The 14,381-nt window shown below is 38.1% G+C and overlaps 1 protein-coding gene across 1 annotated transcript in view; it reads left to right on the top strand.

Annotated features, from left to right (window-relative positions):
- NAA15 (N(alpha)-acetyltransferase 15, NatA auxiliary subunit) overlaps positions 1-10,179 on the top strand; it is a 39,875-nt gene extending 29,696 nt beyond the window's left edge. The window contains exons 15-21 of the mRNA XM_010283175.1: positions 607-800; positions 2,971-3,079; positions 3,675-3,773; positions 4,565-4,708; positions 5,928-6,025; positions 8,726-8,729; positions 8,862-10,179. Coding sequence (XP_010281477.1) covers positions 607-800; positions 2,971-3,079; positions 3,675-3,773; positions 4,565-4,708; positions 5,928-6,025; positions 8,726-8,729; positions 8,862-8,926 — 713 coding nt within the window. The 3' untranslated portion in view covers positions 8,927-10,179. The remainder of the gene's footprint in view (positions 1-606; positions 801-2,970; positions 3,080-3,674; positions 3,774-4,564; positions 4,709-5,927; positions 6,026-8,725; positions 8,730-8,861) is intronic.
- The last annotated feature ends 4,202 nt before the right edge of the window (positions 10,180-14,381 follow it).

Genomic DNA, 14,381 nt, shown 5'->3' with positions numbered 1-14,381 from the left:
TACATAAATGGTCATGGCTTTGGGCATCCCAGATGGTATGAATAGAGGCTATTGAATCCCCCAGGAGGAATTGGTCAAGTTTTAATATTTCTCATCTCAGTTCATTTGTGTGGCTTCATGTTCAAATTAAGACACATAGAAGTGTAACAGAATTTCTTGTAGCCACTTTCTGATTTGCTTTAAATTAATTTTCCATGCTTTAATTGGAGGGAGGAGAGGATCTAAATATGAATCAAACGTAAGATATAAGACCATTTAATTACTACATTAAACATAACTTCTGTTGTGTAATGCCTAAGGAATAAATCAATATGTATTGTGTGCGCTTTTACTCCTGGCAGTGGATTTGTGGAGTCACGCAGTAATTGCTTGTCCCGCCTTCAGCGTGTTACACTATTGTTCTAATTCCTGTTGCCCCAGTTTCACAAAGGAATTTGTGAATTATAAAGCAGCGGTGTAGACTGTAAAATAATCTTTTCCAACTGTAATGGCAGCATTACTATTTAGTAGATACGGTTTAAAGATGATGATGGTATTTGACAGCTGATTGAGACTGTTAATATTGGACATCAACATTGTTTGGTTTTGCCCTTTGCATGTGTACAGCAAATATGTCTGACAAGGAGCTAAAGAAGCTACGAAATAAGCAGAGAAGAGCGCAAAAGAAAGCACAGCTGGAGGAGGAGAAGAAGAATGCTGAGAAAGAGAAGCAACAGAGGAATCAGAAAAAGAAGAAAGATGATGATGATGAAGAAATCGGAGGACCGAAAGAAGAACTTATCCCTGAGAAGTTGGCAAAGGTGCTTACTAATGTAATAATGAAGTCATAGAAATTTCTAGAAAAGTTACAGTGAGCACACATACAGTCTGAAAGCCATTCAGATAACTTGTTTATTTTTTTGTGTGGCTTATCTTCACAGATGGCATTTTAAAAATAATTGTTTTCTAGGAATAGTTTGTTGGATATACTGTCAGTAATGTGATACTGATACAAAGTCACAGCTTTTGTGCCTACTTCTCAAAGGCAGCGACTGAATTCGTAGACATTTGCTATAGGTGGAATTATCTTCATGTGTGTATTGCACTAACTTGTTGATTATACCCTATTTCTAGTTGATCGGATGGAAGTCTTTCTATTCTGTATGTAAGGTGATTATCATTCACTCTTTATGTCCCATAATATTTTGTTTATTTATTAAGTATAGACAACCTGTGAAAGAGGAGACATTGAAACACTGAATGCTTTAACAGCATTTGTTTGCATTTGTTCTGAATGGGGGGTGGGAAAAAGGATAAAGAAGCTGTTTGGAAATTGTAGTAGACTAGACTGAGATGTATTTTAAGATCTGGGTTAATAACTGTAGAGATACATAAAAGGAAAGTGACCCAGAAGACTATTCTTGTGCTAAAAGTTGTACCTGTAAGGAGCAGGAAAGCACTTGGAAAATGTGGGGAAAGATAATGAAAAAATTACATGTAGGCTGGAAAAATTAATTTATAGTAATAGTAGTATAGTACCCAAGTACCGATAGATGTGGTGTTTGGTATTTCAACATTACACATATAATGAATGTCATTGACTCATGAAGGGACGGTATTTGAAAGCTGAGGCAGTGAACTTCACCCTGTAGCTGGGAAGCAAGTGACTTAAAAAAAATTGACTAGTCATTTAAGAATATTGTTGCTATTCCCATTGTTGGGCTCACTAGTTGCAAGAATCAGCACTCTAATTGCAGTGCTAGTTAAGATTGAAATGGTCACAATGGTGCGTATTGAAATTGAGTTCTGGAGTGCAGGGATGTCATGGCATATCCCAGGAAAATCTAGGCAGTCCCCAATATTACAGGAGATAGTTGCAGCTGTATAATGCTTTCCTTTGGCAAATCTTCCCTAAGAATACTCCAGATTTAACACCATGATGTAGGTACTTCCAAATACAGTTGGTTCCTAGTGCCAGAAGATCGTTTCTGACTGGTCACTTGCAAATGGTTTTCCTGAAACAGCTGCCCCTAGACTTCTTTGGGTGTGTAGTTTTGGCATTAAAGGCATAGCTTTGAAATGGGTTTTATTACAGGTTCCAAATAGTTTAAGTGTGCAGTGTATGTAAGTGCTTGATGTATGCCAACTCATAACAGCACATATAAATAATGCAGGTTTTTTATTCAAACTGCTGTAGTATATGGTTAGCAGGAATTCCATAAGGTATCTGTCATTGTCTTCAGCTGAGTTATTTGCAATGAAGTGTATTGCTTCAACATTACTAAATTGTTACTGACAGACAACAATTAAGTTTTTTATCTGATTCTTAAAGAGTAGCTTGTCCTTCAGATTTACATTTTTATGAATACAACAGACAGTTCTTGTTCAAGTTGTCCCTGACCTGTAGATGCAAGAGATCTGTCTGTAAATAATCCTTGCACAGAATTAATGTATCAAAGCTGTCCATTTACTGGATTACGCTAGGTAAGACCAGGAGACCATGATCAATATCTAGTTACTTCAAGCTTGCTGTTAGTATGTTGGCTGGGAATGTCGCTGTGACCTGGCAGCTTTCAGGAACCTGTCTGAAGCTCCCATGAAAAGACTCTGTCATGGCCATAAAGTAGTTGTTGACCAACATCTCAGGCCCATGTGTGTAGATTGGCATGGGGAGCCATACTGGCCACTACAATGCAGGTTCAGCTGCAGCTGTGTTTACTACTGATGTACAATAGAAGGCAGAGACTTGTATCTCTGTAGGAAAATGTGATTTGTAATCACCACAAAGCAATTTTTTAGACTTGACAGTCTGTGTTTAGATACTAATATTTAGTGAAAGACGCAAAATTTGTAACAGAAGAGGTTCTAAGCATCTAATGCATTGCCTTATGAGAGTAACTCTCTGATGTGGCTCAGAAATAGCTAATTCTGTTGTAGAGTTATTAGGTTTAAACTTTGACTTAGTTGTGTGTCACTTCCTTGAATCTGTAGGTTGAAGCACCTTTGGAAGAAGCCATTAAATTTTTAACACCCCTGAAGAATTTAGTGAAGAACAAAATAGAGACACATCTTTTTGCCTTTGAGATTTATTTTCGAAAAGGTAGGTGAGAAAACTAATGAAAGGAAGCAATCTGCAGTTCATAAAAATACGTCTTGGAATTTGAGCAAAAATTATTCATGAGATATGAGGAGTCAGTCCCTGTCGAGAGACACAACTTTTCATTGGACCAACACTGCAGCCATGTGCAGTCTGTGAAAAAACAAAGCTTGAATATTTGGTGATTATCCACTTTCTTTGCTGTGTTTAAATCTATAAGCAACGAGACTGTAGTTAATTCTCCCAGCTTGCATTTGCCCTAGTTATTTGTTTGTATCTCTAGTTCGCAGAACCGCACTCTAAAGAAGTGGTGTACAGTTGCTAATGAGAACTGGTCTTTTGAAACACTTGACTCTTGAATTCTTGTATCAGTTAAATATTATGCTTGAAGAACTTACTATGTTGAAATTTACCTGCTAGTTCAACAACTTTAATTCACTGGTTAAATAAACACATGTTGGAAAAAATGGCTGTTGCAGTACGCTTAGCTTTAATTTCTTCTGATCATTCTAATTTCAAACACTAAATACTCCTGCAGTATGATGCAGTGAGTCCCAGGCACAGGTTTTTGAACATTTGCCAACACTTTCTTTTCCAGAGAAGTTTCTTCTGATGCTTCAGTCTGTGAAGAGAGCCTTTGCTATTGATTCGAGTCATCCTTGGCTTCATGAGTGTATGATTCATCTCTTCAGCAGTGGTAAGTATCTGTTTGATATGACTTCATCTGTACATGCTTCCAGATGATGCCTAACCCGCATGCAGTCATTGATCTTTAGTTTATAGACTGTTAGCACAATTAATTAAAAATATTTGATATGTGTATTTAAGCTTTTTAAACAACTGATTCATCATAAAATTAAGTATATTTGTTATGACTGCAGCTGGATTTAGTAGTTATTCCACCAAGTATTAGTAAGTCTTTTTTAAGACTGAGTAGTATAGTGAACCCCTGAAGGAGAGAGTAAGTGAAGAAATTGAAACTGCAGAGTGAGGAATCTGGCTTTTCTGCTGTCAGCCTGTGTCAGCGTGTGAGGAGAAGACTTAGACTTAGAATTCTGTCCTTTCTGTTAGAAGATTGGAGGATTCTCTCCCTTCCCTTGCCCCAAGGGTCACCCTTCCTGTTGATAGCTACAGAATAGATACAGACTTTAAGAACAGACTTGTATGACCTTAATCTTTGAGCCCAGTAGATTTTAATCAGTAAGGGGGAGAGTGTGTTGGAGGCTTTGTAAAAAGGCTTTGGCTTTTCCTAAGTGTCAGAAAACTGTCACAGTTCAGCTTTTTCCAACCGGATCCAGTTACTTATCTTCTGAATTTCATGATTTTTTCCAATTATGTTAGTAATTTAAACATGAAAAATATTAAAATAAATGTATAATGTAGATTTTACTGTTATTACCTGTGCTCACCTTGATTAAATTTTTTTCTCCCCCCCTTTTTTTCCCCTTTTTTAAATTTTTTTCCCCCCCCCCCCCCCCAATTCAATAGTATCCGAAAGTAAGGATCTGCCTGATGCAGTTAGAACAGTGTTAAACCAAGAAATGAATCGGCTTTTTGGAGCAACTAATCCAAAGAACTTCAATGAAGCTTTCCTTAAAAAGAACTATGACTCACTACCACATAGGTTATCAGGTATTTTGTTTTTATCCTTTCTGCCCTGCTGCTTTATTTTCTGTGCTTATCTAGCAGTGGCATCTCAGTATCAGCACCAGTGATGTAAAAATCACTTTCCATCAGGAATGCTTTTCTCCTTTTGGTTTGTGGTCAGACATTGGAACAGGCTGCCCAGGGAGGTGGGGGAGTCACCTTCACCTGAGGTGTTCAAAAAATGTGTAGATGTGGCACCTCAGGACATGGTTTAGTGGGCATGTTGGTGTTGGGTTGATGGTTGGACTTGATGATCTTAAAGGTCTTTTCCAACTTTAATGATTCTGTGTATGTGACATGACCACCAGGTTGTCTGTGGTTTTCTTTAATTTTTCCTATATCCTGCTAAACTACAAAGTTTTGAACCTCTCTGCCCTGTTTTCGTTTCTGATGCATGCTGAATGTATCATAAGACTGTAACTGTATTTGATGTATCTGTGAAATGGTTCATATGTGCTACGGTATGTGAAGTAGTATTTTGAGTTGTGATATGTGTATTTGAAGAGGCTGAGTGCTCGGCAAGCCAGGTAACACCCAGAGCTCTTGGTATGCCGAACAAGAGGAGCGTAGATGGTGCTGGTTACCTGTTACAAAAGGCTGTCTGTGAATAGTGACTGCATTACAGTGGGTACCACATGGGAAACAGGACATAAACCACCCAGCTGGGCAGCATTGCTGTTGTGGTGCTGTCTGGGCTCAGACCTGGCCACAAAAAGCAGTGAGTTTACTCTTGCATCTTTTCTGGCATCATGTCCTTTCAACGACATCTGTGCCACGGTACTCAGAACTGTGTCCTGGTTGTGTTCTGACACTGTATTATAACAAGAGCTGTGTGCACACATCTGTGCCCCGGTTTCTGTGCGGAGATGTGAGCAGTGGTGCTGGAGGGAACTGTGGTGTGTTGCAGCAGGTCTAATTTGTTACCTTCACTGCCTGGGACTCCACGGTACGCTGCAAAATGCTCCTACCCTGCAGCATAGACAATGCCTATCTGTTTTAATGCTTTGTCTAGCATTGAATAGTGGTCTAAAAGCTACCCTTCTACTTGCTCGGGTGTCAAGCTTTAATGCTCCAAGTGGTTCCATTTTCTGCTACTACTGCAGTTCAGTATCCCCTCTTAGGTTGTATTGTCTCTATTTTATATTTGTATATAAGATGTTTTTGGTCATCCCCCGGCTGATGAAGCTTATTTTTCCTCCTGTAGCTGCCAAAATGATGTACTATTTAGAACCTTCCAGTCAGAAAAGAGCGGTGGAGCTGGCAATGACCCTGGATGAATCCCTCACTAACAGAAATCTTCAGGTAACACATATTTATAAATTGTAAACAAATTCTGGTATGTCTGTGAAAGCTTTATGCAAATTATGGAGGTAAGAGGAAACTGGACCAATTGTTGTGTCTTATGATAAGGAGGTTGGGTTGTCATGTTGAGAGAAGGGGTATTGGGTTCATCTGAACTGAAATGTTTAATGTCCTTTTCGCACATTTAAATTAATCTAGTTTTGTCATAACGTGAAAATAGCTAGCTAGCAGCAGGAACCATGTTATTGCCGCAGGTAATGGGAAAGCTTATTAAACACTAGAGAATTCACATGGCGAAAGATGTTAAAGTTATCTTAGTTTTAATAAAAGGTGCATATACACATTTTGGCCTTAGTGTGTAGTTAAGTAAAAAGCTTATCAAATTTTGAAACTGCTCCATTCTGGTGATCATGGAAAAACCTCCCTGTGCCACTGCCACCATGCCCCTTTCCCTGCTCCCCCGCCTTCACTGGGAAGACTGTCAGTTCTGACTTGCAATTCAAAGTATTTGAGGGAAGGTAATTTTTTTTTAGTATCTTCATACGTTTCGTGTGAAGAATAAACAAACTTGTTTTTCTTTCCTATAACTGCACACTGTCAGAACCTTACCTGACAAAGCAGAGAAGGAATAAAATGTCCTGTTTCTTTTCTAGGCTTTTCTAATCTATTTCTGTATCCCAGTCAAACCATTTCCTTTGGCATCACTGTGAGAGTGTCCAGCACATTTAATTAAGTACTAGAGAGATTCCTTGGCAGGCTGTGCAAACTTTAGGACATTCCATTTCTCTCAGTTCCCCTAGCACTTTTATTTCTTTGTGTCCTTCATGTCTGGGGACTCAGTAATTTTTTTAGATCTATTGCAAGTAAAATTGGTGAACTTTCTAGTAAAATTATTCTTTTGTGGGCAAAAATCAGCATTTTTCAAAAAAATAGCCCTTTGAAAATAAACAGGGTTCAACAGAACTTCAATTGGGGAGGATTTTAAGTTCACAATAGAATTTTTGGACAAAACAGAGGGGGGAAAAAAGAGACAAGAAAAGACAATTTGCCATGATTTATAAACTTGCTTAGGATGTTAAAGATTCAGATCCTTTCTCTAGCTGATTAGGTTATGGGACACAAACTCCTGTCTTTTATATCCTAAGTACACATTTAGCAGTTTTTATAAACTGTTTTCTTGTTTGGGGTTTTTTTGTGTTACTGTTTGAGCAGTCTCAAAGAGCTTAAGACAGATTATTAATAGATTTAGGGGGAAAAAAATTAAATTGCCTTCAACAGGATTCTTTTTGCCTCACAGCTGTGTTTGCTGAGAGTGGGATTCTGGGAACTGGACTGGGGAAATATTAAAATGTAACCAAAAATGCTGGGTTGTTTTAGAGGTGTTATCTTGGTAGGACCCCAAGAAGCATTTACTGACTCGGCAGTGTATAAAGATGATGTATGCAGCATTGTGATAAAACTGAAAAAGTTCAATTTAAGCATTCTTGGTGCCAACATAAAGTAAGAGTTGGAGTTCTACTGAACTTTTAGATGGGAAATTGAAAGTGCCCTAAAAAAAATGAGAATCGGAAGGAGTCTAGGTATTCATTGAAAGGTATTCTCATGTGCAAAGAGATCAAATTTATTACATTTCATTTTAGTAAAGCCCATCTGTCTCAGGGCACGTTACAGGCATAAATCTAGATCTGTTTGACCTTCTGTGGATGCCAGTGTGAAGAAAAGGGGTTGTTGAAGAAAACTTCATAGCAGGAGGGCAGAGCAGTTAATCTCAATACACAGAACAAATAAAAGCTATAGTAAATGTCAGAGGAGTGGAAAAAGACCAGCTTACTATGCTAATGCTAGCATATGTGACATGGACAGATGCTAAATGCTGACAGGCTTTAGTGAAGCTCAGCAGTTTGGTTTCTCATGTTTGTAATGCAAGTTGGAAAAAAAACAACAGGAAATCTCCTTTTTCTCTTCTAAATCATGAACAAAAAATGGATATGAAGCTGCAGGTATATCTGAAGGATGCGATAATACCCGAGTAATTTGGTTTGATTCACTAGTTACAGACACACTTCAGTAAGTCACATATCCTTAAATGTAAAAATGTTGGCTTTTTTCTCCACCAGGAATGTTTTCACATCTAATTATGATTATTCAGCTGATGGTATTTTTCCCTTTTAATTATATTCCACAATTCTTCCAATTCTGTGTGAAAGCACATTCACAAAAGTCATTATTAGGAAATAATACTATATATTCTGGATTCACTGTTTTTATTTGTAAACACTAAAATTCAAATGCACGTTACATATTGCCGAAATGCTCAGTGTATCCCAAAATTGGGGGGAGGGGGTGTACTGCAAACCTATAAAACACTTTTGTTTACAAGTAAAGTGTGGTTCTTGGTTGCCAGCTAGTAAGAATCACTTTTTTCTTTTAAGGAATATAAGGAACAAGTGACAAATGAGTATTTTCATTTTCAGTCAAGATTTCTAGATGTTTTTAAATCCTTTTTTAAACTGCATTATTCCAAATCAGACTATACTGGTAATTCATCCTGTCTCTAGTTAAAAAAAAGCCATTTGATATTGATAGAAAACTGAAAACAATACTTGGAGTTTTTCTTTGTAGTGTTGTATTTCTGGTTTGTGACTGTTCAGATGGATGTTTAAGAAACCATAACACTTCTTTATTTTTCTCTTTAATTAGACTTGTATGGAGGTATTAGAAGCTTTGTGTGACGGTAGCCTTGGAGACTGTAAAGAAGCATCTGAAACTTACAGAGCAAATTGTCATAAGCTTTTCCCTTACGCTTTGGCTTTCATGCCCCCTGGATATGAAGAAGATATGAAGATCACAGTTAATGGAGATAGTTCTGCAGAACCTGAAGAACTGGCCAATGAAATATGAACAACTTTATTGGAAAATAATTACATTGGACCATATCTGGTGTATAATATTTTTGTCACGCACCTGCTGAATTGTTCTAACTTACACAGAGAACAGAAGGAAAAAAAATGTTGCCTTCAAATAGTTTTACTTTTTTTTATCCTGCTGACAAAGTATATATATAAAATATCTAACATATTACTGGATATAGGTTGTTCGGTTTCTTAAAAATTAAAAGCTGCTAAAATTGAAGAAAAAAACCCCTTCTCCTTACCTACCTACCCATGTTTTTAAACTAATTTATATGAAATCTGGAGGCGTGTAGCCCTCAGAGCAGGTGTGTGGCAGAAATATTACTTTAAATTTGTCTTGTGAGATTACTGTTATCTCAGACAGCAAAAATGCTGTTTTAGCACTGGATTCTTTCACTGAGCACAAAGAGTTGTTGGGGCTTTAGCATCTGACTGATTTTGATACGGGGATGATTCTGTCCATAGGAAGTATGCAATGTGAATCAGAATATACAGAGAAACCTGCAACATATATGTTATGTTGTGGATGCTGGGACATACGGATATCAAGCAGAATTAAGAAACATAGTGTGTTCAATAAGCTTGTTGTGTCTCTGAAATTCACTGTACACGATCAGTTTGGTGTTCTTGCACCACAGTTTTTAACTGAAGGAACCAGTTAAAACGATCTCTCTCTTTGAATTGAACTTGGGGGGGCGGGTGGGGAGAATCAACATTGCTGTTCTTGAGATGAACCTATCAGCATAGGTTGGCCAAACTTTTTAAAACTGTAATGCAAGAACCAAATAAAATTATGCACTGTGATGTGGCACCAACTAATTAGAAAGATAGCATGCATTTTTCACATAGGGTGGAAACAAAATGAGAACATACTATGGCTTGAAGTTGCAAAGAGGAGAACTCCTGACTACCATTTTGACTGATCAAGAGACTAATAGTTTAAAACCTCAGCAGGCCTTGTTCATGTTATGCAGAAAAAAAAAAAAAAAGTGCTGCAGTTTAGATACCTCTGGAACTTTTCCACAGTGTCACAGGTTTGTAATACTTGAAGCCCTACATTTCTAAGAATATATTTCTTGCTCAGTTGTTTCAGGCAAGCCCAAGACTTTGTAACTTTTAAGGGGCCCAAGATTTTTTTTTTCAATAACAGACCAGCTTCTTATTCCTGCAGTTACAGATGTAATTTCCTTTGTCAAACATAAGGTACCAAATATAATGCAATAAAACGTTTTGAAAAACAAATGTGTGAATATTTAAACCAATCTCTGTTGTACTTTGAAAATGAATGGGTTCACTAGAGTGCAGCTCAGGGTTGGCTTACTGTGCTGTCCCGTTACACTAATAATGTCACTGCTGATGGGTGGTTGTTAAGTATAAAGTGCAAATGCATTATATGTAAATACTGAATGTCTGGGAAGTCCTATAACACAGAATGCTTTACTACTTGGCTTTTAAGTTCCACCGATGTTACATTGAATTTTATTTTCCAAGTCAAGCTTCAGTCTACAAGTCTACTGTGTTAATAATATAGATAAGTGCTCAAATGTGTTTTTTATAGGCTCATCATATAAAACAGAGCAGAAAATAAACTACAGCTTATAAAGTGAGTGCCTTCTTTGCTGCAGGAGTTCAGTTACAGAGTATCTGTCATGTGGATACACAGCCTTCCTCTTCCACATTGTGGAATTCAGTGATTGACACATACAGTTAAGAAATCCAGGAAGACTTAATGGGGTTTGTAGTTTTCTAACTGTCAGAAGAACAGCTTTTTGTTTCTTGTATATTGAGTACCACTTTCTTTTCATGGTTAGACTATCGTTGTGTATGTTTGCAGTGTAGTTCATGTCGGAAATGTAAGTTGTATTGCTATATTTGTATATTTAATCTGCTGGGCTTTTAGGGACTAGAATACCTACAGAGCCTTTAATTGACTCTGGTATTTATGTCTAGATCTCAGTCTTTTCTGCAGCCTGAGATACTTGGACTGCATGTCTTTTGCAACTACTGAAGATGGTTCAATCTTGGCTACACGAGCTATGAGCTTTTGGCCTTGCCTCTGAGTATTGCTGCCGTTTTCTTGGTTTCTGACGCTTAGCTGGAGGCAGATGAGTGCTCACTCTTTTTAAGAGATTGTGAATTGTATCAAACAATTTTTTTTCCCAAATTCTGGTTTTTTGGGCGCTGCCTATAAATGGCACTTTTTCACTGCCTGTTTTTGTGTTGAAATACATGAACTACAAGCAAGAAGTTACTTGTTCTCTTTCATTATCAAAGTGGGAAAGGATATTTCTGTGGGCCTTCTGGAAGCCTCCATATGGACATCTGTTGTGATTTCCCCAAAGACACTTTTTCATAACGTTGCTGAAAGGCATCCATAGTGCTTCAGAGAGGATGCTTTCAGATAAAGAGGTTCCTCATCCTTCTTCCTTCCAGAAGACTGCAGTCCTGGGAAATGAAACTAAGTCAAGAGTTTTACCCGAAGAAGGTGCTTCTTTAATTGGCAAAGGAATTGCTATTCCTTCATCTTCGCATCTCCCCTGTCAGATGCAATGCTAACTTCTGAGGAAGAGTTTTTAAGAGCTGGAAATGAAGTTGTAGTCCAAGGCGGTGAGTCTTGCAAAGTAGTAGCACAGAATGCCATTCTGCAGCGCGAACTCCTTTGCGTGCTGAGATCCAAAATTGTAATCATTGGTGCTTGGCTGACAAAGCAGGTGAGCAGGGATTGCAGGCGTGGTCAAGAGGGACCTAGAACATTGGCTAACTGATGACTTGATGTGGTTCGATTCTTCATGATTTTCACTGAAGAAAGATGTTTTCACCATCAGTGGAGCCTCTGGTGATGACATATGCCATGGGTATCTTTCCTGGGGGTGGGGAAAAAGTTCAAACAAATTTTCCCTATATAGAGAGTGTAGATGGTGCAAATGCATGTTGCATGAAGCAATGCCAGAGTCAGAAGTGGACTTAAATTGTAAGTAACTGGAAGTCGTTGTTTGCTCCAAGGTGACAGGTGAAGTATTCACTTTTTTCATTCAGAGACCAGAGCATTCAGACATGTGGTATGTGTAAACAAACAGGTAGAATAGTCTCAAAATTCAGTAACTCATTTATTTGCATCTTAAATGCCTTAAAAGCATCTATATTTTTCTACAGTTGTGTTGTTTTTCAGTAGAGGTCTTAAATACTTCTATGTTCATAGGGGAGGAATCATGTCCTGATGTGTGGTGTGTCAGCCAGAAATCAGAAGGAAGTTTGTTGCTCAGTTTTTCTCCTGGCATAGGGAGAAAATTCCAAGTTTCCCAGGGAGCTCTCTAGGGCTAGATGAGGTATGTATAATTAGCCTATTAAATCTTCCTTTAGTGTTTGCTTTGGTTTATTTTTTCCAGGTCTGGAGGTGCTCCAGCTGCACAGTAGACCCTGGAAGTTGGTGTAGCACCTTGCTCTTCAGACAGACGCTGTCGGTGACTTCATAGAAAGAAAATGTTGATGAGAGTAGGGTGAGATCAGGCCTGAGAAACCAGAGGTGCAAATACAGTTTCAGTATCATGTGAGCAAGTTCAAATGAGAAAACTTAAGATCCTTCTCTAGCATGATGCCTTTGAGGGTTCGAGCAATGGTGCCATCATTCTGCAGTGCTAGCATCGCATACCACCACAGCTGTGCTTTGAATGGGTGCCACTAATGCTAACAAAACTACTTGATGTAATAATCCAGCTCAATATACCTGAATTGAAATTATATTATTTTTCCGTTTTCTTGATTGCTTTATATGTTTCTGTAGGTGTTCTGTACTGGGTAGCTAGCTAGCTTTGAAGTCTTTCCCCTGTCTTTTCCCCTGTCTTTTCCCCTTAAGAAAGTTTTCTCTAAAAACAGAGTTTGTACCCAAGTGGCAATGTCAAATAGCTCGAGCTATGTGGAAGTAAGAGTTATGCTTGTCTGGTAACATACTGCTTTGGGATTCTGTGGAGGAAAATTATGCAAATGTAGTATAATTAGTCATATCAGTACGGAATTGAGCAGTCTACAAGCTCATTAATGAAAGTTCCAGATGGAGGAAAATGGTTGTTGAGCTTGGGGAAAGACTCTTGCTTCTGGGACCGTTACAGTTATGAATTGTTCCTAGATGTTACAAGGAGCAAAAAGCATATACTTTTACAAAACTCATGGTCATGTTGTCATAATTTTATTTCCTGGAAATTAAAGCTGCAGCCTACAAACCCCAGTTTTAATGCCTGGTTTGGGCAGAGACTCTTCTTCCCAAGAGCACACAGCCAGCAGTGAGAATGGCAAGGAGCAATTGATAGAGCAGCTCAGCAAAAGGAGACTGAAGTGGGTTCTAAGGAGGTGGCATAATAGAAATCCCATTTTAGATTAAGTATAAAATAGCTTTTGTATTACTAGAAAGATTACTGAAGCTGTAAATACTATAAATGCAGTCTTCCCATGCCCAGGAAGCTGTAAATGTGTATTACTTTGAGTGGTACAAGCCAATGGTAGTACGTTTACAAAGATTCTAGCTTTGTATGTTAGTCTTGAAGTAAATCGTGGCAGAAAACTGGGAGGACAAAGATTTACAGGGGACCGTATCAAAGGGTTTGTAAGAATATTGCAAGAGAAATATTACTAGAAAATCCAAAGCATCTTAGAATAGCTTTCCTAAGATGTTTGTTGTTTTAATTGAAAATGTTCCATCTGCTAACTGTTCATAACAAAAAAGTACTTTTTACAAAGTATTTCTGCCTGGCACTGCCCATTCAATATCTACCTCTACTAGTCCTAGTCTAGTCCAGCTACTGCATAATTTTAGCCATTTAGCATATAACGTATGAAAAAGTGTCATTTACCTGGTTGGTGAACAAATGTATGATGATGGATAACATTTAAACTGTAATGCAATAAACCACAAACTTAGTGAACATCCTGTTGGTTCAGTGCAGCAGCATATTTATTGCTTCATTGCTGATCCATTCTCTTAAGTCTAAACTCCACCAAGTTACTTGCAATTGTACTGGGATTTGCTTTCCTTTCCAGCCTTCCTAACTGGTTAACAATGTTGTACTGTGTTTTTACGCTCTTCTCTGGTGGTAGCAAATATCAAAACTGGCAGGAAGTCAATCAATGAATAAAAATGCTGAGTTCTGTTTGTAAATGAGTGCTAGTGTTTCCTTGTAGAGTTCAGTGTCCTCCTTAGATGCCTACCAGCTTTGTAATAAACAATCCCTTGACTAGTTCCCTTAATTCCCCATTGTATCCTTCCATGCCAACGGGCTGTAAATTTGGTCTCATGTCTTGTAAATGGGAGAAGATCAGTAGGCAAAGGCTGTGGCTCCCTTCGGAGTTGGGCTGGAAAAGAAACACCCTGTCAGGGAACTGTCTTTCCTACCCTACAAGCTAACTGTATGTCCATATAAAAATATCCTTTGCTCTTTCAGGCCTCAAAGAGC

The sequence above is a fragment of the Phaethon lepturus genome, unplaced genomic scaffold (assembly GCF_000687285.1).
Source record: "Phaethon lepturus isolate BGI_N335 unplaced genomic scaffold, ASM68728v1 scaffold4633, whole genome shotgun sequence".
Taxonomy (NCBI): domain Eukaryota; kingdom Metazoa; phylum Chordata; class Aves; order Phaethontiformes; family Phaethontidae; genus Phaethon; species Phaethon lepturus.
This window is presented reverse-complemented; position numbering and strand designations above follow the sequence as displayed.